Genomic DNA, 25,813 nt, shown 5'->3' with positions numbered 1-25,813 from the left:
ATGAATATATTAATTAGTTATTATAGTGATTAAATTAGAGATCATTTAAAAATTATAAAAAAATAATTTTTAAATTAATTTTTATTATTGTTAAATAGTTTATAAATTGATATCTAATTATCAAGGTTTTAATTATCAATTATTTAGATTCTAAATTTCTAAAACAATTCTAAATTTTTCTTTTTCTTACACTTCTATAAAGTTTTTGTACACCTCTCATTTATTTTGCTATAAATTTTTTTAAATGTATTTTTATATTTTGAAAAATTCATTTCAAAATGCATTAAATCTAACCTGTTAACAAAACCACACACATTATTTTCTATTGTTAGACTAGTTCTTTTATAAAAAAAATAATAAAAGATTGTAATTTCTATAATTTTTTCCATTTTAATTTTAGTTTCCTAATTTCGGTCTTTTTATGCTCTCTGTTTTTGCAATTTTAGGTCTCATATACTTGTTTAAAAAAAATACTATCTTAATTCAATATTTCTGAAATTTTATTTTATTTTAATCAAACTATTATTTGATGTACTTTTTAGTGAATATATTTTATTTAAAATTCCATTTAATAAAAAATAATGAAATAATATATACATATATATAATTTTAAATTTTATAAAATAAGAAAATAATATTAAAAAATTAAAATCATATATTAAGATTGAAAATGAGAACAAAATTGTAAATTAGGCAAAACTTAGATGTGTAATTGACGATTATTCTGATCGGTGAAGAGAGAGCGAGAGCAGCATAAGAAAGTTAGACACTCCCGCAGGGGATCCCACGTCCAACCAAACCAAACCTTGCTTCCTCTCTCTTGTCATCACTCCTGCGTGTGTGCGTCTGTCTCAAAGAGAGAGAGTGAGCGAGTGAGTAGGGTTTCAAATTTTCAGTCAGACCAAATCGGAATCGGAAAAAATGGGCGGTGGCGGCGGCGATCACGGACATGGAAACGCCGATTTCAGGACCAAGGTGTGGAGTATGACCGGAGGCCCTCACTGTCGTCCCAAGCACTGGAAGCGCAACACCGCAATTGCCATGCTCGGTGTCGTCCTCGTTTGCATCCCCATCGCCATGAAATCCGCTGAACTTGAGGTCCCTCTTTCTCTCTCACACACACACAGACACCGATCTCTTTCCTCGATTCGATTTAGTAAATGGATTTTGATTTGATTTTTCATGGTTATATGTTGATGATTGATTGTAAGGATGGAAATGTATGTATTCGCTAACTGTAAGGTCAAATGAGGCAATATTACGTTGTCACAATAGTGACTTTATTTCAATTCAATTTTTCAAATGGTGTTGTGGACTTTTTCTCCGATGTTATTTTTTGCTTCTATTGATTCTTGATTATGTTGCCACAAGCCCGGAATGTCTCGATTGTAGTTATCGATGGCGGCAAATAGTGCTACTATCATGCCATTGTCATGTTCAGCGGTGTAAGAATGGTGGTGAAATTGCAGCTGAATATCCATATGCAAATATTTCCTCCCAGCACTTTGACTCCTCCATTTTCTGGCTAGGTTCTGATAGCTAGCAAATATTCCTGTGCAATTTCACCTCACCAATCACTTAGTTGTCCAAGCTCATTTATTTTCTTGCTAGACACTAATACTTATTGGTCAGTTTACCCACCTTTTTTTATTGATCATGAGGATTAAGGAGTCCACCTTCTTTTTCTAGTTTTAGGAAAGTGCCCCATTTTAGCCTAAGATAGTTGCCTAGATTGGCCATATATTTCTTCCCTTCACCAAAATGGATATCTCAAACTTAAAAGGATATCATTTCATAGTATATGTTAATAAATGTCATCTATCCTGTAATCTCCTTAACTTTTTTCCACTAAAAGTAAATAAGGTATACTGTTATTTCTCTGTGGTATAAAAGGATACAGAGTTTAAATCAATGTGTAGACTGAAAAACGGGAGTGAAAGGCCTTGTTCTGGCGGGATTGTGTGTATAGGTGGTGTGCTACAACCATTGTTCCGAAAGAGTTCCCTGCAAAACAAATTTGGGGAAGATAGGCAGTTGTGTTTCAGTTTGCTGTTGAAAATAACAAAAATCATCACTACATTTTTTTCCGCAAGAGGAAACAATTGCCGACTACTTTCTTTTACTGGTTGGTGATTCTACTGCTAGTTTTTTTTTTTTTAAGAAATACAATGCTGTTTCCCCTTTCACAAGGTTGTGATAGGTTGGACATTTTTTCATAGTTTATATCAGCAAATGGCATCTATCCAGTATTCCTCGCAACCTTTTTTCTTTATTAAAAGAAAATCATTTTGACTCATTTTCCTGTATGGTATACAAAGATGCAGAGTTTAAATCAATTCCAAATAGTGAAGTAGGACTTTGTTCTTGACAGGGATTGTGTGTATCGGTGTTGTGCTACAATCATTGCATTATTCCAAAAGAGTTCCCTGTAAAACAAATTTGTGGAAGATGGGCAGTTGTGTTTCAGTTTGTTGTTGAAAATAACATTAATCATCTCCACTACATTTTGGCCAAAAGAGGAAACAGATTATGAAGTTTTTTTTATTCTGTTGGTGATTCTACTACGGCTTTAATTTTTCTTTTAAGAAATACAATGCTTTTTTTACCATTTCACAAGGTTGTGCTAAGTTGGACACATAGTTTATGTCAGCAAATGTCATCTATCCAGTATCCTCTTAACCTTTTCTTTAATTAAAAGGAGTTCGTTTAGACTCATTTTCCTGTGGTATACAAAGCTGCAGAGTTTAAATCAATTCAAAATAGTGGAGTAGAACTTTGTTTTGGGCAGGGATTTTTTGTATCAGTGTTCTGCTACAATCATTGCATTATTCTGAAAGAGTCCCTGCAAAATGAATTTGGGGAAGATGGGCAGTTGTGTTTCAGTTTGCTGTTGGAAATAACAACAATCATCTCCTCTACATTTTATTTTTCAAAAGAGGAAACAATTGTCAAATAATTTATTTTCTGTCGGTGATTTTTTTTTGTATTCTCAGTTGGTGATTCTATACTACTATTTTTTATTTTAGTTTTTTAAAGAAGTACATGGCTATATTCCTTTTCAGAAGGTTGTGCTAAGTTGGACATTATTTCATATTATGTAAGCAAAGGTCATGTATCCTGTGTTTAGCTTAACTTTTTCTTTTTTTTCAAATAAGATAAGTTAAACTACTTTCCCTGTGTGGTATTAAAAAATGTATTGTTTAAATCAATTCCAAAAGGTATAGGATGATAAACTAGAGTGGAATAAGGCCTTGTTTTTTTTGTGGGGATTGTGTGTAACAATGTTTTGCTGTAATATTTTGCATTACTCTGGAAGAGTTCCCCAAAACAAATTTGGGGAAGATGGGCAGTTGTATTTCACTTTGATGTGAAAATAACAACAATCATCTCCCCACAATTTGTTTTCAGAAGGGAACACATTTTTTTTCTGTTGGTGATTATACTGCTAGCTTTAATTTTCTAAAAGACATATGTTGCTATATTATTTTCCACAAGGTTCTGCTAAGGGTCTGAGGCCCGAAATTGGTAACATCACTTACAGTATAATGTTAAACTTGTTAGCAATAACTATTTAATATTTGTTGCTAAACATGTTATTAGTTGTAGAAATTGTAGGCTTTATGTAATGGATATAGAATCTGAATATAAGATATTGTATGGATAAGTGTATTATGATACTGATATGATACGAAATATGAAACACTAGTTTCTGTAGGAATTTAGACTCATAAATTAAACAAAAATAAGAAATAAAAAAAATGTGAGAAAACCATCATGGGAGATCATTTAAGATGGTCTAGTTTTTTTTTTTTCTCGATACTATATTGTGTACCATTTTGTAAATATTCTAACCATGGTTGTCAAAATTGTAGACCTCCTTGGATTCGACAACGGGTTTAGAAATTTAGAATTTGAGATCATAATTCAAGACAAGATGTAAAATTATATTCAAGAATATATACATATAAAATAACGCAAATAGGACAATAGTAAACAGTTGTTGTCTCCTTTGATTTTGGGGAATATTTGAGATGTGTGCACAAGATAAGGATAAAAGTGAGGGATGGAGATAATCATACATGGTGTCACATACAGTGTCAATTATTTGATGCTCAAATAATGGAACTATAAAATATATTTTTTTGTTAAAACTTTAAACTTTCAAAATAAGTAGGGGTACTTCAGGTGCACTAGAACCACTATGACGGAGCATTATAGCCAGCAGGGCATTCTCGATGACATTTTCCAATACCAAACAGCAGAAGCTACCAACCAGAAGCAACACTCAAACTTTCCTTAGGCAGAGACGAAGCTATAAGATTCCACAAACTAACTATAAAGTAGGGCTTTGTCCTGGGCAGGTATTGTGTGTTCCTGAGCAGAGAACAACAGTCTGTAGGATTCTGCAAACTTCCTAGGTGTTAGGCTACTATCTGAATCACAATTTTACTACCACAACTCTTACACTTACCCTTAGGCTGAAGCTTTAAGTTCATTACTAGGTCCAAATGAACTAAAACTTTCTTCAGTTTCTTCAAGAACCGCACTGAAATTAAGATTGAATCAAACTGAGCTGTGTATGCCCATACTAAAACGTGCAGTTAAGTTACTCTGTATAATCTGAATCTCTAAGGGGAAAAGGTTCATAATCATTACCATAGCTTGATACCTGTGACTTTCAAGTGGCTGTGGTTAACTTTGTAATTGACAGACAATTGGATGTGTACTTTTTGTCTTTACCTTTAATGCCTTTTGGGCATCAAATACTTTAAAATTATTTAGCATATAAACCATGTTTGATAGCTACATACTATGGGGCATATGTTGTCCATTATTTAGATCTTATGCTCTCTGGATTCTAGAATTAGGTGCATATAAAGTTAATATTTTGCGTTTGCAGCAACCTGATTAATTTCCTATGGTTAGTTTGATATGCCTGAATAGATGGCTGATTTGAATTTCTACTATAGAAGTGGTGGAAGAATCTGGTTCAACCTTTTCTAGTTGCTGTTCTTTATTTCTGTAAAATGTAAGGGTAGGGTGACTCTTGACACAAATTAATTATTTTCTCAAGCTGCTGCCTTGTCTTGCTGGGGGTGATGCTATATGGTGTACTCATTATTTTTTTTTATACTTTATTCATTTTTGATAATTTGTTTTTTTACAGTTGTTCGTAACCTTGACTGTATGAGTGTATCATGGATTGGCTAAGAATTTATTTTTTGATCTTTCAGCAACGACCACATCATCCTGTTCGCCCCATCCCTTCTCAACTCTGGTGCAAAAACTTTGGAACTAAAGACTATGAATAGTCGGAATCATCAATTGCATCAGTGGTGTGGAAGTCCACATCATGTCAAGCAAAAATTATTTGTTAAATGCTCTTAAGAATATGAACAGCGTTAAAGAGTTGATGTTATCCAAGACTTTGATCTAGGACCAAGTAGTGACATACTTTTCCTTTTCGGCCATATTTGATGGACATCCATTTTAGAAATGATGAAATTAAATAAGTGCTTATTTCCGAATTTTTTGATTCGAGAGCTTGTTGAAACCGATATTACTGGTTACTGTAATAATGGTAATTGTGCTTTTATCAGTTTTTCTATACCTTCTCTCCTTAGTTCTTTACCCTTTTAAATGCTGTATAAAAAAAATGACTTTTATCTTTTAAATGAATGGAAACGTTTAAGTTATTCCAACTCTAAAATCATATTTTTATGTTTGGATGCATAACATTATGATCTTGATGTTTAGAAGCCATTCTTGCAAAGAAATAGCTATCGCAGTGGCATTGTGATGTTATAGGTTTCTCAAATTTTAGAAATATCCAAGTGTGTATAACGATGAACAATCTGAGGCCACTGTTTCGTAACAGTACACGTGGAAAAGGTATTTGCATAACTACACGTGTAACGTGGAAGTGAAGTCATGAACGATTTTGGTTCTTCTATAATGCTATGACCAAATAATGAATGCCCAGTTGCCAACTGAAGAATGAGTTGAAAGTCGTAAAATAATGGAAGGAACAGATTTGGTTCCAAAACTGGTAAAATAATGGAATGAACAGATTTGATTCCAAGGTTTTAGAAGGATCAAACTACATACATTCATTGAGACAAGATAAATGGAATCAAATTCTTTTATTTCACCACTGTTGCTCGTGTTTTTTGTCATTTTCTTAGTATTTACCCGCTCTTATTAAACTTAGTCCAAGCAGATAAGATCCTCTTTAGCATTCATTTTTCTTCATTCACAGACTCTCATCCGCTTGAACCATATTCTCTTGCTAATAATGAAAAGAGAAAAATGGATTTTATTCTTTTGAGTGAAATTTTAACCACTTGAAAAGGAACATGAGGAATGTATTCTGAATTCTGACCACAAATATTACTGCTGTCTGTGTGGTTTTGAGAGACCACTGGTTTGGTCTGCTTTAGCATGTGTTTGTAGGGGACCAGTTTCAGTAGAAGGTAGTATTGCTATTGTTGGCCATCTAATGTGGACATGGCATATTCTTAATTACTTAATATCACTTCTTAAAACTTAAACTCACAGACCCAGACTTTAGCCTGTCAAAGTTAACCAGAAGAAAAATATGTTGAAGTGAAATACAATGAGAGGAAAAATAGAGACAAAAGACAGCTAGATCTTCTAGATCGATAGCATGTGACCTCTGAGAGCCATGCAGAACAATATGTACTACCAGAATATTCGATTTCTAATTATTCAGAGTTTTCAGATTTTAAAAGTCCATAAATTTTAACCAATTTTTTTTTTATATATATATATGTGTGTGTGTTTTTTTATTAAATTATGACTACAATGTTAACAAGTTTTTGTACATTTTACTAACTTATAGAAAGATTATGTTTGTAACTACAATTACTATTTTCTTAAAATATACTCAAGGTATAACTTGTTAATACTATTTTGAAAAAAAAAAAACCTAAGTCAATAGTTTTTGCTTGTAATTGAATAAAAACATTGCAGAATAGATAACTGTATATCAATGATTTATAATTTTTTAGTTGTGTTTTTATTTTGCTCTTAATTTTTAATTAACAAATAATAGTTGAAATGGTAGAAGATGGCATAAATGAACTTTTAATGATTTAAAGTTTAATGTTCTTTAAGGATGATAGCATATGATAGAGAATCTAATACAAGAAAGTGATAATCAAACTAAAAATTAATGTACAAGTTTCCTCTCTTTTTCCTCACTTTATATTGTACAAGTTGTTGCATAAATTAACTAAAAATCAATTGTATTCAACTTTAAAATAAATCATTGGGTATTATACTAGCTAAAATAGATGATGAAGTTCAGGTTGTGTTAACCCCAAGAATGCTATTGTGGAAGAGACATCAACATTCTTTGACAATTATAAAAAATAATATTTTTCATGTATTTGTCAATTTGTTTATCTAGTCTACTTTTCTGGTGGTGATATGTCATTCTTTTTGTCCATAATTTTTTTTGGTCAAAATTAATTAATATTTTTCATGAATTTGTCATTATTTTTTATTAGGTCAACTTGTTGTATTATGGCGTGTAATATTTTTTTTTCTTCCACATTGTTTTCGACAAAGAGATTGATGGGAACACATTATAAAAACTAATGTTTTTCATAAGTATTTGTTATTACTCTTAACAAGCCAACTTATTGGGTCGGTGGCATGTTATTATTTATTTTAATTCTCAATTTAAATTTTCAAAGTTATATGTGTCAATGTGTCATCACACTAATCTTCTAAAAGTTTTTTATCACTAAATAACTAATCTCTCAGAGATTTTCTTTTTCATTATTTTAGTCTTCTGAAAATTTTATTGGAAAATTATGTTTTAAATATTTAATTTCTCACTAAATTAGTGGATGAAATTATATTTTTTTATTACCAGTTTAGCTCTTCATAAAGAACAATTTGTTGAAAATCAGAATCTTTTATCTCAAATATCTAACTACTAATTTAAATTCTCAAATATTCTCTTTGTTTTGCGATTTTAGTCTTTCATAATAATTTAATAACATTTAGATTGTTAAGTAACAACTTTGAACAAATCTATATCTATTATTTCATTTAATGATCTATATTTTTTTTCTACATTTTACATTGAGTTATTGCAACTCAGCTTTTAATTCTTAGAATTAAGGAAATGTTTAATCCGTAAGGCTAGAATGATTTTTTAAAATAATCTTAACTTTAAACAATAAATATGAAAGATTAATTTAGAATATCACAGATTAACCAAAAAATTTAGAATATAAAAAAATAATTTTAAGAAAATGTAAATAATTAGATGGAGAAAAAGACAAAAAGTTCGACATAGACTAAAGTAACTAGGCTTTGCCTTTTCAATTGCCATCGCCACCAACCTCTTTTTTTTTTCCTAAGATATAAATAAATAAATAAATAAAACATTTTTTTAATAATAATAAAAATAATATCCACGTGTTTTATTCAAGTTAAGGTGGTCACTATCTTCGTGTATCCTGCCCGAATCCCTCCCGGGCAGATATTTCTTCGTGAATTTCCATCTTAGACTACCCGAGTTCATCGGGCAGCACCTGGAACACCAACTGCTTCAAACTGTTTCAACTCTCCAAAACAAACAGAGAGGAGAGAGAAAGGTCCTGACGCTATAAATACCCTGGCGCTCGTTACCACTTCTCTCTCAATCCGCTCCTCTCAAACGTCATTGTTCTTTCCTTCGTGGAGAATGCGCCGCAGCTCACAGAGGCAAAATCAAATTTCATTTACCTTCGCGTAATCGTAGTGCTGTAGGAGGTGTTGTTGCTGCATTCGGTTTTGATTTCAATTTAGAAGAATGTGGAAGGTTGTGCGATTCGCGGCGTCCAGATCGCGGAAATTCTCCACGGCGATTCCCGGGCCGTGCAAGGTCCACAAGCGCGGTACTGATATCCTGCATGATCCTTGGTTCAACAAGGTTCGTCCTGTTTTCAATCTACACTGTTGTTTACTTTGCTAACTTAATTTTTTTATTTATTTTGGTGAATTTGTTTCTATTTAGCTAGTGATCTTGAGTTCGAACCTTGGGTTTATAGGTGCATAGGTGCAAAGGACGGTAATTTTTGCTCATAGGACTATGCCTAACTAAAACACGTTATTGTTCGTTAATTTGAAAAGTGTCACGTTAAGATTGGACGAGACGTAAACTTACATGAACCAGAGCATCTAGTAATCTTTTCCCCGTACATACTTTTCTTTAGAAAGTTTGAAAGTGAATGTTTAATTATTCTATTTACTGTCTTGGAGGACCCTTAATTAATTCAGATAGATTGTTTTAAAAGTAATTTTAGTAAAGTTCCAAATGAGTTTTTCGTATAAATTTGTAGCTCTGTGACTTTGTTTTATTTGAGTATAAAGCGTGTTATCATGTGCCTCGTGTGACATGCATGAAATTACATGAATGTAGAATCTAAAGTGGAGAAAATTCGTTTTTGATATTTTACGCGGTATCTGTTTTGAGTTAGTTCGGATAAATGCTGAATATGGATTCATTACAAGCTACTCGTGACTGTGCTTGATCATTGTTTGGGATTCTAAAACTTTATTTATTTAATCTTTTATATGTAGGATACTGGGTTTCCCATAACTGAAAGAGATCGATTGGGGCTTCGGGGCCTTCTTCCTCCTCGTGTCATTTCATTTGAGCATCAATATGATCGGTTCAGTAAGTTTTAAACCTAACCTTTTCATGTTATATGCATATGTTGTTCAGTCTCAGGAATTATTGCTTGCTAATCTTTAGACTGTACTGTGTTTGACTTCGTGTTTGCTCCTTCTTTGATTATATTTGACAGCTGTAATATATTTTTATTTTTCAGTGGATTCATATAGATCTTTGGAGAAGAATACAAAGGGCCAAGCAGATAAATTTGTTTCTTTATCCAAGTGGAGGATCTTAAATAGATTGCATGACAGGAATGAGATTCTCTATTACCGTGTGAGTTTGATGACGAAGTTGGTTTGCTGATGTGAGAATATATCACAAGTTATTATTATGTGATTTTTATCTTGCTTACCTTTTTCTCTCTCAGGTTCTTATCGATAACATCAAAGAGTTTGCTCCAATAATCTATACTCCTACAGTTGGATTAGTGTGTGAAAATTATTCAGGGTTATTTAGACGCCCGCGTGGAATGTATTTTAGTGCCAAAGATAAAGGAGAGATGATGTCAATGATCTATAACTGGCCATCTGACGAGGTATTGAACACGTCTTAGTAAAATTCTGCATTCCTTTTCTTTTCATTCATGATAGAAAATGAAAGTGACTTTTACTTTTTATTCTTCCCTTCCAATATCCATACAGGTTTCAAAAGATTTTGACTTGCAAGGGTTAATAAATTATTGAAACTTGGTGAATTCTGTACTACTAACTGGAGTTCTCTAATTCTGTCGCCGAGTTTAGTATGTTTGTACACCCCGAGGGATAAACTGGAATTCAACAGTCATGGATATTGTTGTAACTTTTTTGTTTTGTAGAAAAAAAAAGATTCTGTGTAAAAAATTGAAAGATTTGTCAGGACCCGAAGAAGTTTCATCTTATGAGCATCCATTTATTGTTTTGTTGGTGTCAAAGATGACTTTTCTTGGACATGAATATTAGTATATTTTCTCGTTATTTTTTTCTTAAATTTCACTCCCTGTTAGAGGGAGGTTTATGTAGGTATTAGGTTTATAAAATAGAGGGGAGGTAGTTGAAAAAAATAGAATAATCTAGAAGGTTGATAAGAACTTGGGTATCATGGGGTGCCTAAGTCTCACATCAAATAAGTATGGGATCTTGAGTGGAGTATTTAAATATTTGATTCTCCCTTCTAAATAGCTAGCCCTTCAGGGTGAGGTTCCTAAGTGTTTGAGTACTTATCAAGGATGGAGTGTTTTCTCACTTTACCCGACTTCAATGATAAATGTTCTGGTAACTGGGAACAGTTCAACTATTTACTGTGCCTTGCCATAATTTAGGAACTTTTCGGTTCAGTGGGTAGCAAAATTGCTCCCAGGCTTGATTTATTATTGGTTATAAATTAAAATCATCTTGTTTTCTTGGTTCAGGTAGACATGATTGTCTTGACAGATGGTAGTCGTATTCTTGGCTTGGGTGACCTTGGCGTTCAGGGCATTGGAATACCTATAGGAAAACTTGACATGTATGTTGCTGCTGCTGGTATCAACCCACGAAGAGTATGTTTTCCCCTTCCTTTCTCTTTGTATCTTGAATTTCCTCATAACTTGCACATATCATGTGATAACTTAAGGATTGTTACTGATGGCCTAGGACTGAGATAGATTTGGTTTTTTAGTGAAATGGATAGATGCATTTTTGCATGGTGGGTTGGGTTGTTAACTGTTTTGTGATGATGAAGAAATCTAATTTTGTTTATGTTTAATATTTGTAAGTTTTATCTTGTATAATTACACGTAATCAACAAATGAAATGGAAATGAGTTCATAAATCTTGACTTTGGGTCTGTTTAGATGAGTTTCTCCATAAGTACTCTTGGGAGAAAAAAATAGAAAGAGGAAATAAAATGAAACGGACTTCTCGATAAACTAAAATTAATATATGCACAAGTTTAAAATAAAAATTTAGAGAAGTTATATAAAAACTTCTACAAATTAGCTTATGGAGATGCTAATTTCAACTTTTCTACTTATTTTTATGGAGAAGTTTGTCCAAGAGATCATTTGTTATAAACTTATAATTGTTGATTTTGGATAACATTTTAATTTTGATTTTCTTTACTTTTTAACTGCAACTTGGTAATGCTAGTAACTCTGATTTAACTTATACAGTATGCTGTTTTTCCAATTGTTTCAGATACTTCCGGTTATGTTAGATGTTGGTACAAACAATGAAAAGCTACTAAAAGATCCCCTTTGTGAGTAGAACTCAACTCTGCTGCTTATTTCTATAGTTGTTGTTTGTCTCACTTTTTCATTTACCATGGACATATTTGCTTTGTAAACTGTGGAAGATGTCATGTTTCCCAGTATCCTAGATTTTGTGGTTGGGTAATATAATCTTGTAGGTAATGGCTTTCTGCTTTATTTAACTAAGTTTATCTGATTATCTTATGCTCCAATGATGAGTTGGAGTGGGATTTTTCAATTACTTTGACATTCTTGATCTCTTGAGCATGCAAAAGATAACATGGTAATTCCATGTATTTGACATCATAAAAGTTACTGTATTTTGACATGATTTTCATGTGTCAGATTTAGGAGTTCGACAACCTAGGTTGGAAGGTGAAGAGTATCTATCGATTGTTGATGAATTCATGGAAGCTGTACACAATCGATGGCCTAAAGCTATTGTGCAGGTTTGCTTTTCTTTTAAAACATGTTTATCTCAGTGTTCAGTTTAGAATTTACTCACATCTCTAGTAAATGATTAGCTAATTTTGCCAGTTTGAGGATTTCCAAATGAAGTGGGCTTTTGAAACCCTGAAACGATATAGAGAAAGGTTTTGCATGTTTAATGATGATATACAGGTAAGTAAGTGATATTATATTTTGTTACATTTAAAATTTTCAAGGTGCGAAGTAATGCATTGTTTTCTTGAAGTGACTTCTAAAACGTCAAATTTTTCTTCATTTCCATTCTCCAATAGGGCACGGCTGGTGTTGCACTTGCTGGGCTGTTGGGAACTGTAAGATCCCAAGGTCGACCATTGTCTGATTTTTTGAAACAAAGGATAGTTGTTGTTGGAGCTGGGAGGTACTTGCAAAACTAATTTTGATGTATCTTTATTGGGGTGTCCAGTTTGTTTCGTTGTTCTATCATGCTCCTTATATTGATATTTTCTGCTTCAACCTTGCTGCCAAAAGTCTGTTTTACGTTATGCTTTTTTTTTGCCTGGTGGGCAGTGCAGGGCTTGGTGTTCTTAAGATGGCTGTCCAGGCTGTTTCAAGAATGTCAGGGGGCAGTGGAACGGTTGCGAACAGCCAATTCTTTTTAATTGATAAAAATGTATGTTTTCATGGTCTTGCTTTCAATGTACTTTAAGTTGCAACTCTAAAAAAAGTTTGTGTTCCTAATAAAATATTATCTAGATCCCTCGTGATTTTGGCTCAACTTTGTTATCCAAATATCATCATTTTTTATTTTCAAATTCTGTCTTATATTGTCTTTATTTATATGGCTAACATCGTCATACATATTTTCTTTTAGACAATCTTTTATTCTGTTATTTTTGTGCATGCATTTGTTCTATTCTTATTATGATACACCACGTCTTTAATAATGATGTGATTGTTAATGCAGGGTCTTGTCACCACGGAAAGGATTAATCTAGATCCAGCTGCAGTTCCATTTGCCAAAAATCCAAGAGATCTTGAAGGGCTTACTGAGGGTGCTAGTATAATTGAAGTGGTAAATACAGAATTTGTTTGAGAAAAACTTCGTTGACTTTCATATGTTATTGATTTTACATTTATATCATTATGAACAATTATTTTTCTGTAAGAGTATAATTAAAATAATGCTAATAAAGAATAAAACTTATGCATTCTAATTGATATCATATACTTCAATTGTTGAACCTAATGGTCCTTAGGTTAAGAAGGTTAAGCCACATGTGCTACTTGGATTGTCTGGAGTTGGTGGTGTTTTCGACAAGGAGGTAATTACCTTATGTTTTAATCCTCAGTGAAGTATATCTGATTAAGTCAAATATATGTTTGAAAAAATGTCTTGTTTTGATATCTTTGGGTTCTGCTTCCTTCATTTTATTGTAATTGGGTTTCTTCATTTTAATGGTTGAGATTCAACTCAGGTGCTTAAGGCAATGAGAGAATCTGCTTCAACAAAACCTGCTATCTTCGCAATGTCTAATCCCACCGTGAATGGTTTGTTTGTACACGGCTTATTCAGCACTGACAATTGTTTAATTAAGTCCATGTTTTTCATTTTGACGCTTGTTTCGTTATCATTGGGACAGCTGAGTGCACTGCTATTGAAGCTTTCAGTCATGCTGGAGAAAATATAGTTTTTGCAAGTGGAAGCCCTTTTGACAATGTAGATCTCGGTAATTACCACTCTGTAACATGATTCATTGGTTTTTGAAGTATGCTGTCAAGTTTGAACATTCTTCAGCCACGGAGGCTTTATTGTAGGAAGAATCTTGTTACTGTACATTTTCGTTGTTCATTTCAATATTATATTTAACCATAACCTCCAAATGATTTTTTGTACAGGAAATCAAGTTGGCCATGTCAATCAAGCCAACAACATGTACCTGTTCCCAGGGTAGGCGTGCCTTTGTGGCTCTATATTTTTTTTTTCACAAATCACCACTCAGTGGAAACATTGGCGTAATTCTATTGCAACATTTCATTCAGGATTGGTTTGGGTACACTTCTATCGGGTGCTCGTCATATAACAGACGAAATGGTGCGAGCAGCAGCAGAATGGTATTTAATTTGTATAGTTCTTTTGTTCTACCAAAAGCTATTACACTTGATTCCGATGGAAGTTTAGTGAATTATTTTCTTGATGTTTGTATGGCTGCTCTCGAGTTAGGCATAACAATTGATGTTTGTGTATTCTGTGTTGTCTAAACCTTTTTATCTGTTTTTGCCTACTTTCATTGAAAAGCTTAATACGTTTTCTAGGTGTACAATGCTGCTCACTAATAAATAACTTCCCCTCTCTGATGAGATGCCACTCAGGGCCTGTTTAAATACGTTACTAACATGCTGTCATCCTTTCAGCCTTGCTTCATATATGACAGATGAGGAGGTCCAAAAAGGAATCTTGTATCCATCCATTGACTGGTAAGGTTCCCTTTTTTCTTTGTTATGACTTGTTTTTCATTTTCTCACGGCTCTCCTTTTCCATGGCTCCTTTTTGAACCACTGTGAGAATTAAAATTTAATCTGTATAGACACTAAAACTGATTCTTGGAATGTATATTGGATTTGGATGCCATGTGCGGTACTAAATCTAACAATATAGTTTTGATTTACTCATCCCTTAACAAAGATGTTCATTGTGACCTTCTCCTAATCAATGGCACTTTGTTCTGCAGTATTCGAAATGTTACAGCTGAAGTTGGAGCTGCTGTTATTGGTGCTGCAGTTGCAGAAAAACAAGCTGAAGGTCATGGTGATGTAGGGTTGAGAGAACTATCAAACATGTCAAAAGTATGGAAATTTCAAATATCTCACTGATAATACATTATATTCATAGTCTGCTGTGAGAGGAGACTGAACTTTTGAATATTAAATGCAGTTGCAGTTTGTGTCTAAGTATTGCAAATTGACTAGTCCCCATATTTTGTGGTTTAGTTCTGAGCATGTGGATGCTACCTTGGTGTGATGTATATTCTGCTGCTGCTAACTCATGCTTGTTGGTTTGGTTGCAGGAGGATACTGTGGAGTATGTGAGAGGCAATATGTGGTACCCTGAGTATTCCCCCCTCGTTCATGAAAAATAAACTTGTTTACTATTTCCCATTTCCCATTACTAGAAAGGTTTTGATAATTGAAGTGGTGAGAGGGAGAAAAGGACGCCTCCATATGTTGCAGGCAGTGAATTATGTGTATAGTCCTTTTGTTTTTTAAGCTTCACTTGTTCATTCATTTCTCTTTCTCTCTAATCCTCAATTGCCTTAGACTGCTTCATTTCCTTATTAACACTTACAATTCTTTAAATTATTTCAAACCTACCTAGACCTCACGTACAATCATTCTAATTTATAATTTGTTTTTATGATCCCACTCTGTTTCTAGTTTTGTATCTCAAAAATTAACCCAATAGGGAAATAGGAAAACTATATACAAACCTATGATTTAACTTACATTATTAGCTCTAGCTACACTTCACTCTTTTAATAATTAAATCAAATCTAAACTTTTATAATAACTTATTTAATTAAAAGGTAAGAAAAGCCTTTTATGTCTAATAAATTAACTTGTTAATAAAATATTAATATTTTTTAGTTTTTCTATTATGCTTGTTATAATACGATTCATTTACATTTATCCCCAATGTTAAACATGCTGATTTACATAAAAATTCTAATTTATAAAATTATTCAAAGTTAAATTTATAATTTTATTAAGGTCTTATTAAAAACTAGTTTTTTTTATTTAAATAAGTACTTTTTTTATCTTATATTGTATATACATTATGATATATATATATATATATATATATATATAATATTACATAAAAATATAACAAATTTAATTATTAATAAACTTATTTTGGTCAACAATATAATAAATTCATTAGTCATTTTAAGTTTTTATGATTGCTTCCGCCAACCTCTCAACAACTTGAAGTCTATAATTTTTTAAATGATTATTTTACTTTTTTTTAAAGTAATTTCTGGATTGTCCTTTTTGGATGTTTTTTTTAAACGCATTTTCTGAAATTTATGAAATACATTTTGAAAAATGTTTTCCAATATATAATAAGATTTTCATAACAAGATTTTTGGAAAATATGGAATACATTCTGAAATAAGCTCTTTGAAACAAATTTTTTGGAAGAAGATTTTCATAACAGAATTTCAAAATGTATATAATGTCTTCCAGAATCCATTTTTCATAATCAGTTTTTCGGAACAAGTTTTTCATCCTACATTTCTGGAATGATTTTTTTTTTTTTTTTTTGCTTTTCTTCTTCTAACTACAAAAGTCATGGTGGAGGAGCGGTGACACTGATGCTGACAACGGTGGTGGGGTGCAGTGAGGGTGAAGCGTAATTTGGTCATTTCACCTAATTATCTTGGTGCAAGTTTAAAAATAGGGAGTGTAGGAAGTAAAAGAACTAAGGAATCTATTAAACATACATCCACGTTAAACCCAATTATCATGTTGATCAAGCCGAATCTTTAGAATATGGCTTTTGCTTCCAGCACCCAATCAATTTTAACTTCTACCGCATCAATTTTTGAAATTCCATGAAATTGTTTTTCTATGAAATTGTTGCAGAAAATCTAATGCAGAAAGATATTCCAGAAACCCAAATCTAAAATTATATTCCAAAATAATAAATCTGAAATACATTCACACCCCACTCCTATTTAAAAACTAAAAAGAATGTTTTTGTCATTTTTAATGTGATAGGATACAAGTTCAAATTTATTGGCTGCAGGAAGAGAAAGCACTATGATAGATCAATAGAGACCCAAACATTATTTTCTTTATGAAGGTTAGACCAAGAAAAAAACATAATGCAGTTCGGCTTTTGTTTTTAACCCCAATACATTCTTTTAAATTTATAATGATTGATGGAAGAATATTGAGATTTGAATTATCTCATGTATACTTTAGGTTTAATGAGATGAGTTGAGACTTTTACAAAATTATAACACTTATATAAAGTGTTAATAATAACTATTATATTTTTGTTCAAAGTTTACCTTTTTTTTTAAAAGATTTTCTGGTATACAAAATTATCTATTAAATTATTGAAATCTATGTTTTTTAGCATTTTTTTCAATTAATAATAAGGTCAATATACTCAATATCTGTTGTGACATTATTATTCTTAAATAAAATTTTATAAATTTGAACTTTAACAGTTTCCTTTTTGTTGAGTGATTAAGAATATTCTATTAGTATATATATGACTTTGGAAAAGAATAAGTTTTCTCATGTAATTAAATATGTAAATTGTATAATGTTAAGGTAGTCTTCTAACATTTTACTATCCAATTATTTTAATTTCTCAATGCTAATTTTTTGGACTATTAGGTAACTTTAATTTCTCCAACAAGATCTATTGATTTAAACTTCTGGTGAAAATTTATAAACTTCTATTGATATAAGTTTTATTTATTATTTAATTTAATATATCTTATATTATAATTCTAAATAAAACCTGATTAGTAGAAAATACCACATAAAAGAGTGTATCACTTTTCTTTTGATTAAACTTAGACTCTTACAAATATGAGATTAGACTTTCATGTTGTAATTCTTATCGTTGAGTTCTGTTTAAGTTCAAATTAGAAAATGTAAATGGTATACAATAACACCATTTTACGATGTTTTTAAATACATTTTTTTACTATTGAAATTTACAAAAACATAAATTAGATTTATCAAACAAAAATTGGGATTTATAATTTTTTGTGATTTAAATAATTTTAGTCATCAACAGAGTGTGTAAAAAATATGTTAAACAATGTTAGAAGTACTTCTCTTTATTAGATATATCCCTGTCTTGGTGACAAGTTACCAAAACAACAATCTAACCCTAGTTTATATGAAACTTTATAATGATAACATCTAATGAAATAAAAATAACATTAATAAGTAACATCACCTTAAATACATGATAGTTATACATAATACATTATTCTCTTTTTTTTTAAATAGTATAGAAGTCTCCCGGTTTAAGGAGAGTGGATTCTCCCTAGCTAAAGGGCTTAGGACATATTAGACGCCTCAATGAGTTGGAGGAGGAATGAATATATAAATTATCTTTAGTCTCGACTTCTGAGCGCGATGTGAGACTATATTGGTGTACCGAAACAAACTCCACGGTCGAGGTCTAAGGGGAGTGGATTCCCCTAGTTGAAGGGCTTAAGACACATTTTCATTTCCAAAAATCGCGTCATTGTTCCAACCTCAAGTCCGAGAGGTAGCATCGCTAAGGTCAATCACCGCATCTGAGTTATTGTCCACTTTAGAAGTTGATACTTCGTCACGGTTTTGTCCTTAAAAGGCGTCTCAATGATTGGAGGAGGAAGAAGTATATAAATTGTCCTAAATTTCGACTCTTGATGTTGAAGTATTTGGCTTTAAAACGAACACAAAATAAAAGGTTTCCCGAGGCGTGAGTAATCACTGTCCGTAAGGACTTATCCGCGGTGTATTGCGTAAGTCCCCCAGGATACAACAGGAACTTCCCGGATATTTCCGAGGATCAGAACTAGCAAGTTACTCTTTAAAAGAGTAATACCCAATGGAACCCAATATAAAACTTAAAAATATAATAAAGTAAATGAGGAGAGAGAAAGTGGAAAAAGAGAGAAGAAAAGAAGCTTCACGGTGGGTGAAGAAGATGAAGAGAGTGAATGAGAGAGATGTGCACTTGGAGAGGATGGAACCCCTCTTTATATAGGGATAGGAAGCAAAGATATTTTCCATCTCCATAGCTGATTTCAATTTGCTGTTGCACCTAATTTATTTTCTTGTTGCACTCATAACAGCATTTGACATCTTCAATCAACTTCCTCCAAAATCTTCCGCAACTCTAGGCACGTGGGTTCACAATTGTTTTTAAGATATTTTGCAATATCTACTTCGTTTTACAACAATCCCCCACATATTGCAAAGGATAAAGATAAAGAGAAAAAAAATAAATAAATAAATTTTGGGTTCATCTAAGATGTAATGCATCAGATCTGGTATAGCAAGCTATATGAACCAGTCTTAGATTGATGAACGTAACACATAGTGTAGTTGGTATAGCAAGCTATATGAACCAAGACACTTAGTATGTGTTAGAGGTTTATAAATCACAATACACCCCCACATTACTTGTTGTTATCGATGTGTTGCGCTACTAGGCCATGCGCGTGCCCGGTATTCATGAGTGCTATAGAGATCTTGCCAAGATCTCATGCAAGCGGCCCCACTTGACACTCATATAGGTGATTTCATCAAGTGTATACTGCAAATTATACACCACCCATAAGGGATATGAAAATCATTAAAACTTTGTAAATCGTTAAAACTCTTTTACCTCTGAATTTTAACCACAAAGTTTATCCTCTCGATAATGCAGTATCTAGCACTTTCACACACACCATAGGAATGGACAAAATTGATTTAAAATCAATATTAGTGCTAGCAGAACTAACAAGTGACTTGTTTTTACCCATATGAACCTTATTCATGGGATCTCCAATCACAAAGGTTGGGTTTCCATCACTTGTTTGTTTGCAAGTGGCTTAAGTCCCATTCCCCTCGATGTTTCTAAAATCATTTTTCTCCCTAGGGGTTTTTTCAGAGGATCTGCCAGATTCCATTCTGACTTGACATAGTCAATAGAAATCGTTCCACTCTTTAACAGCTGTTTCACCAAATTGTGTCTCAATTGTATATGTCTATTCTTTCCATTATAGCTTTTATTTTTAGCTATAGCTATTGCCGATTGGCAATCACAATGCATTGATACAGATGGGGTTGGTTTCATTCCTAAAGGAATGTTTGCTAAGAAGTTTTTCAACCACTCAGCTTCACTACCAGCCATTTCTAGAGCAACAAACTCAGATTCCATTGTTGATCTTGCGATAATAGTTTGCCTGGCTGATCTCCATGTAACTGCACCACCCCCAAGTGTAAATACATAACCACTAGTGGATTTTGTCTCATCTGAATCAGAGATCCAGTTAGCATCACTGTACCTTTCTAGCACAGCGGGAAATCCACTATATTCAATGGCATAATCCATTGTACCTCTCAAGTATTTCATGAGTCTCGCAAGTGCTTCCCAATGATCCTGACTAGGACATTGAGTGTATCTATTCAATCTACCTACTGCATAAGCAATATCTAGTCTAGAAAAGCTCATTAAATGCAATAAGCTCCCAATTATCTGGGCATACTGAGTTTGAGAAATAGATTCTCCTCTGTTCTTCTTTAATTTAGAGTTAACATCATAAGGGGTACTCACTGACTTAAAGTCATAGTAACCAAACTTCTTTAGAAGTTTCTCAGTGTATTTTTCTTGGGATAGTAATATACTATCTCCCTTCCTTATGATTTTAACTCCTAGAATCACACTTGCTTCACCCATGTCTTTCATCTCAAACTTAGATCCAAGAAACAATTTTGTTTTAAAAACTATATCATTGCATGTACCAAAAATTAGCATGTCATCCACATACAAACATATAATGACATATTCACCATTCTCAGATCTAGAATACACACATTTATCAGCATCATTGGTAGAAAAACCCTCACAAAGTAAAACATTATCAAGTTTTTCATGCCATTGTTTTGGTGCTTGTTTCAAACCATACAAAGATTTTAAAAGTTTGCATACTTTTTCCTTTTGACCTAGGACTACACAACCTTCAGGTTGAGTCATATAAATTTCCTCTTCTAATTCACCATTCAGAAAAGCAGTTTTAACATCCATTTGGTGAATTACTAATTTATGGATAGATGCTAAGGCTAGCAATACACGAATAGAGGAAATCCTAGTAACAGGTGCAAAAGTATCAAAGTAATCTATGTTATGTTTTTGAGTAAACCCTTTAGCAACTAATCTTGCCTTATATTTCTCTATGGATCCATCAGGATGATACTTCTTCTTAAAGATCCACTTACAACCAATGGGTTTTGCTCCTTTAGGCAGATCTACTAAGGTCCACGTATTATTTTTCTTAATTGATTCAAGCTCTGTTTTAATGGCCTTATCCCAATGTTTAGCATCAGGAGCACTAGTAGCTTCTACAAAACTTATTGGATCATTCTCAACTAGATAAGTATAAAAGTCATTTCCAAAAGATGTTTCCTTTCTCTGTCTTTTACTTCTTCTAACATCCTCACTCAAGGTATCACTAACACTATCTATAGGTTGTTCAGATGTACCACTACTCTTTAGCGGAAAGATGTGTTCAAAGAACTCAGCGCTTTTTGTCTCTACTATAGTGTTGCGTTCAATTATGTCACTATTAAGAACTAGAAACCTATAGGCAACACTATGTTCTGCATATCCTAAGAACATACAATCAGATGTTTTAGAGCCTATTTTCCTTTTCTTAGGATCAGGTAACATCACTTTAGCCAAACTCCCCCACACTCTTAGGTATTTCAAATTAGGTTGATAACCTTTCCACAACTCATAGGGTGTTTTACCAGTTTTCCTATGTGGTATCCTATTTTGTAAAAAACACGCAGTAAGCAGAGATTCACCCCATAAATTATCAGGAGCATTAGAACTAATAAGCATGACATTCATCATTTCTTTAAGAGTCTTATTTTTCCTTTCAGCTACTCCATTAGACTCAGGTGAATATGGTGGGGTTACTTCATGAATAATACCTTCTTTTACACAATAGTCATTAAATAAAACATATTCACCACCTCTATCTGATCTAATTCTCTTAATTTTCTTATTAAGTTGATTTTCTACTTCCGCTTTATAAGTTAAAAACATATCAAAGGCTTCATCCTTATGTTTAATTAAATACACTTTGGTGTATCTAGAAAAATCATCTATAAAGGTTACAAAATAATTTTTACCACCTCTAGACATGGTTTGTTTTAAATCAGCAAGGTCGGTATGAATTAAACCAAGAATTTCAGTTTGACGTTCTACAGAGTGACATGTTTTCTTCGTTATTTTAGATTCTACGCATACATCACATTTACTACTTTGTTTGTCATGCATGTTGATTAATCCTAGTCGTTGCAATTTTATAACATACGAAGAATTCACATGTCCTAATCTAGCATGCCATATATCATACGAGTCAACTATATAAGCAGAAGATTTAGATTCATTCATAATTTCAGAAATGTTTAATACAAAAAGGCCTTGATCACAATATCCCTTTCCCACAAAAACATTGTTTTTTGTCATAACAATCTTGTCAGATTCAAATGACACTTTAACCCCAACTTTGCTTAGTAATGCCACAGAGACCAAATTAACTCTAATTGATGGCACATGTAGCACATCATTCAAAGCTAGAGTTTTACCAGATGTGAGCTTCAGAAGAACTTTTCCTTTTCCTAGGACAGGAGTTGTCCTGGAGTCACCGAGATATACTTGTTCTTTTCCATCCCCCACACTTGTGTAGGAGGTGAACACATTTCTGTTTGCACAGATGTGTCTGGTAGCCCCAGAGTCTACCACCCATTTGCTCACATTTGTCACAAGGTTTACTTGTGAAATGACTGCCACAATAGTATCTTCCCCTTCGGCTAGATTTGCCTTAGGAGGATAGTCGTTTTTAGCCCTATGTCTGCACTGAGGTGCATGATGGCCTGGCTTTCCACAGACAAAGCAATTACCTTTTTTCTTGAAAGTGGGGTTAGTTCCACTGGGACGAGAGAATTTGTTATTAGGTTTCTTTTTGTGATCAAATTTTTTCTCGTACCTTTTTGGAGCTGGTTTGTCTTCTATCACATTTGCTTTGGCAGACAAAGCTTTGGCCTTTGTAGCAGCGCACTCCTTCCTGTTTGTGTCTTCACTGATGATGTGGGTGATCAAATCTGATAGAGACATTTGTTTCTGTCTGTGCTTCAGTTGTTGTTTGTAATCCGTCCAAGACTGCGAAAGCTTTTCGATCAAGAGTTCGGACACGAATTCATCTGGCAATTTTATGCTTTCAGTTTTGATATCTTCAATCAGCTTGTGATATTCGTTTATTTGGATTTTGATGTTTTTGCCTTCGATCATCTCCCAGCGATAGTATTTTACAATTACGAACCTTTGTCTGACGATGTCTTCGGCAGTATATTTGAGGATAAGAGAATCCCAAATATCTTTTGCATTCTTATAAAAAGCATAAACATCGAACAGATCGTTAGATAACACACTGAGTAAAGTGTGACGGCATACCTTATTTGCATGGATCCAGTCGTCAACTTGTTTCGCAGCCGTGGTTGAGTCGGGTTTGGCAGTTGTAAGTGCATGAGCAACTCCGTACATGTCCAATAGGGTGGACACGCATTCTTGCCAACGTCAGAAGTTCTGACCGGTGAAGACTTCAATTTTGGAGACGTCCGGAAAAGGTTTCGCAAAAATGGTTTGCGTTGCGGAAACAACATTTGATGTTTCCGGAGCAGTGTTGTCGTTGTTGTTCGGATTTTCAGCCATAAGTCCTTACAATTGTTGAAGTATTTGACTTTAAAACGAACACAAAATAAAAGGTTTCCCGAGGCGTGAGTAATCACTGTCCGTAAGGACTTATCCGCGGTGTATTGCGTAAGTCCCCCAGGATACAACAGGAACTTTCCGGATATTTCCGAGGATCAGAACTAGCAAGTTACTCTTTAAAAGAGTAATACCCAATGGAACCCAATATAAAACTTAAAAATATAATAAAGTAAATGAGGAGAGAGAAAGTGGAAAAAGAGAGAAGAAAAGAAGCTTCACGGTGGGTGAAGAAGATGAAGAGAGTGAATGAGAGAGATGTGCATTTGGAGAGGATGGAACCCCTCTTTATATAGGGATAGGAAGCAAAGATATTTTCCATCTCCATAGCTGATTTCAATTTGCTGTTGCACCTAATTTATTTTCTTGTTGCACTCATAACAGCATTTGACATCTTCAATCAACTTCCTCCAAAATCTTCCGCAACTCTAGGCACGTGGGTTCACAATTGTTTTTAAGATATTTTACAATATCACTTCGTTTTACAACAGTATCACTATACTATATTAACGTAATGAAACAAAGCTTAAGTGATCTTAAAAAAGTAAAACACCGATGTTGTATTATTCAATTTCAATATCGTATGCGTGATGCAACTTGTTGCTTGTGTAAAGCCCATGAGACGAGATTGGTTCCAACATACACACAATATAGATAGTGATAAATTTCCTATCATACTTTTTAAGAAATTATAATCAAATATGCCTATAAAATAACATTTCCGAAAATATATCTATGCAAAATATTTGTTGGCAGAACATTAATAATATAAACAATAAACGACTCACCCAAAACTTAAGAGGTAAAGTAGTATTATTAATATTCCCGTTAAACTTATAATGAGATAAATATTATGCAAAAAAGACACCCATAGTTATAACATAAAAGCAGTTAAATAATAGTAAGTAATAGTTTGTTTAACCTAACTCAAATTAATGATGTGGAATGTTATGTTTAGGTGATTGAGTCAAATTAACCTCATTTAATTTTGGATTTGCATCATGATCGGAGAATGTTATATATCTTATATCTACATTTTTTTAATTGTATATTTTATTTTGTATAACTTTGAAAAACAAATTACCACATTGAGTTGCTAACAAATAAGATTGATACATGAGAGTGGTTTGTTTCCCAGGCTCCACGTCTCTTGTTAAAAAATAATAATAATAATAATAAAAAGTTTAAAGAAAGTGACACATAAATATAGTATATTGAGAATGATCTCAATCTTTGAAGTATTAGAAGTTGCCTGAATTGACCAACAATAGTTTTTAAGTCACTCTACTTACCATTGAACAATAAAAAACTTCTAATTGCAGTTTAAGCATAAAAAAATTCAGAAGGGACAGTTTTTGCTGAATTCAGACAATTAATGTATGACATGTGTGTGGTACTCCTTCTAGAAGATTGTAATGAAAGAAAGTGAAAGATTAAAATGAAACTTGATGGAGATATTAAATTCAATCTTATTCATGTTTTACAATAAACCAGTCAAACTAGACTATTAAAAATATACAAAGTAAATTAACCACCTTAAAGTTTTGTAGAATTATATAAAAAGTATGTTTTTCTAATATTTACATTGATTTCTCTTGTAACATAGTGATGTTTTCCAAATATAAAAATTTAATGTAATATAAAAATATATCAATATAATGTTTTTAAAATAATTATAAGAGACACATATAGGGATAAAAAAAAATGTATAAATAGAAAAGAAGATTATTTATGTAAAACAAAAATTATAAAAGCTTTAATGTTAGGTATAATTATGCAATTTGATATTTCAGTTAGGTTGAGGATTTTTATGTGTTTAGAAATTGAGGAAAATGTTGTTCGTGGATTTTTTAATGAAATAGTTATAACTTTTAATTTGTTTTACATAAATTAAAAATAATCATGTTTGTTATATAATTAATTA

General features: G+C 32.6%; 3 protein-coding genes and 4 non-coding genes across 9 annotated transcripts; 6 read left to right on the top strand and 1 right to left on the bottom strand.

Moving 5' to 3' along the window:
* Window positions 1-793: 793 nt before the first annotated feature.
* Window positions 794-5,608, top strand: LOC137823475 (uncharacterized). Its single transcript, XM_068628632.2, has 2 exons — window positions 794-1,098; window positions 5,235-5,608. Exons 1-2 carry the CDS (start codon window positions 922-924, stop codon window positions 5,310-5,312), a joined length of 255 nt encoding a protein of 84 aa, XP_068484733.1. The 5' UTR covers window positions 794-921; the 3' UTR covers window positions 5,313-5,608.
* On the top strand, window positions 1,949-2,082 carry LOC137827345 (small nucleolar RNA snoR135). Its single transcript, XR_011083736.1, has one exon. It is a non-coding gene; the product is annotated as a small nucleolar RNA snoR135 (small nucleolar RNA).
* Window positions 2,365-2,506, top strand: LOC137827343 (small nucleolar RNA snoR135). The gene has a single exon (XR_011083733.1). It is a non-coding gene; the product is annotated as a small nucleolar RNA snoR135 (small nucleolar RNA).
* Window positions 2,782-2,923, top strand: LOC137827342 (small nucleolar RNA snoR135). Its single transcript, XR_011083732.1, has one exon. It is a non-coding gene; the product is annotated as a small nucleolar RNA snoR135 (small nucleolar RNA).
* LOC137827344 (small nucleolar RNA snoR135) lies at window positions 3,260-3,399 on the top strand. Its single transcript, XR_011083735.1, has one exon. It is a non-coding gene; the product is annotated as a small nucleolar RNA snoR135 (small nucleolar RNA).
* Window positions 5,609-8,552: 2,944 nt separating the features above from the next.
* On the top strand, window positions 8,553-15,614 carry LOC137826007 (NAD-dependent malic enzyme 59 kDa isoform, mitochondrial). Of its 3 annotated transcripts, none has more exons than XM_068631844.1 (19): window positions 8,553-8,950; window positions 9,601-9,697; window positions 9,852-9,970; window positions 10,065-10,232; window positions 11,085-11,213; window positions 11,851-11,911; window positions 12,249-12,352; window positions 12,441-12,524; window positions 12,644-12,750; window positions 12,900-13,002; window positions 13,297-13,404; window positions 13,589-13,654; window positions 13,808-13,880; window positions 13,973-14,059; window positions 14,229-14,280; window positions 14,373-14,444; window positions 14,745-14,807; window positions 15,062-15,176; window positions 15,398-15,614. In XM_068631844.1, exons 1-19 carry the CDS (start codon window positions 8,831-8,833, stop codon window positions 15,467-15,469), a joined length of 1,800 nt encoding a protein of 599 aa, XP_068487945.1. In that variant the 5' UTR covers window positions 8,553-8,830; the 3' UTR covers window positions 15,470-15,614. The 3 variants fall into 3 exon arrangements, 2 of the variants coding, with proteins under 2 accessions (XP_068487945.1, XP_068487946.1); XR_016514756.1 differs by having other exon boundaries at window positions 8,562-8,950; window positions 12,905-13,002; XM_068631845.2 differs by lacking the exons at window positions 8,553-8,950; window positions 9,601-9,697; window positions 9,852-9,970; window positions 10,065-10,232 and adding an exon at window positions 10,740-10,947.
* Window positions 15,615-20,038: 4,424 nt separating this feature from the next.
* Window positions 20,039-23,664, bottom strand: LOC150025362 (uncharacterized). The gene is made up of 6 exons (XM_090293632.1): window positions 23,444-23,664; window positions 22,594-23,338; window positions 22,478-22,484; window positions 21,377-22,049; window positions 20,241-20,554; window positions 20,039-20,067 (listed from the first exon to the last, which is right to left on the bottom strand). The coding sequence occupies exons 1-6, from the start codon at window positions 23,662-23,664 to the stop codon at window positions 20,039-20,041; spliced, it is 1,989 nt and encodes a 662-aa protein (XP_090149758.1).
* Between the last annotated feature and the right edge of the window lie 2,149 nt (window positions 23,665-25,813).

Source organism: Phaseolus vulgaris, chromosome 8 (genome assembly GCF_051622355.1).
Source record: "Phaseolus vulgaris cultivar YP4 chromosome 8, ASM5162235v1, whole genome shotgun sequence".
Taxonomy (NCBI): domain Eukaryota; kingdom Viridiplantae; phylum Streptophyta; class Magnoliopsida; order Fabales; family Fabaceae; genus Phaseolus; species Phaseolus vulgaris.
The sequence above is the reverse complement of the archived record's forward strand: the minus strand, read 5'-3'. Positions and strand labels throughout refer to the sequence as shown.

Coding starts and splice junctions, on each gene's coding strand:
- LOC137823475 (XM_068628632.2), top strand. CDS start 922: ATGGGCGGTGGCGGCGGCGATCACGGACATGGAAACGCCGATTTCAGG. Junction 1,099..5,234: donor TGAAATCCGCTGAACTTGAG/GTCCCTCTTTCT, acceptor TTGATCTTTCAG/CAACGACCACATCATCCTGT.
- LOC137826007 (XM_068631844.1), top strand. CDS start 8,831: ATGTGGAAGGTTGTGCGATTCGCGGCGTCCAGATCGCGGAAATTCTCC. Junction 13,003..13,296: donor TCTTTTTAATTGATAAAAAT/GTATGTTTTCAT, acceptor TTGTTAATGCAG/GGTCTTGTCACCACGGAAAG. Junction 13,405..13,588: donor GTGCTAGTATAATTGAAGTG/GTAAATACAGAA, acceptor AATGGTCCTTAG/GTTAAGAAGGTTAAGCCACA.
- LOC150025362 (XM_090293632.1), bottom strand. CDS start 23,664: ATGTACGGAGTTGCTCATGCACTTACAACTGCCAAACCCGACTCAACC. Junction 20,555..21,376: donor TCAATTAAGAAAAATAATAC/GTGGACCTTAGT, acceptor GAGCTTTTCTAG/ACTAGATATTGCTTATGCAG. Junction 20,068..20,240: donor TGTTGCTCTAGAAATGGCTG/GTAGTGAAGCTG, acceptor TTGGTGAAACAG/CTGTTAAAGAGTGGAACGAT.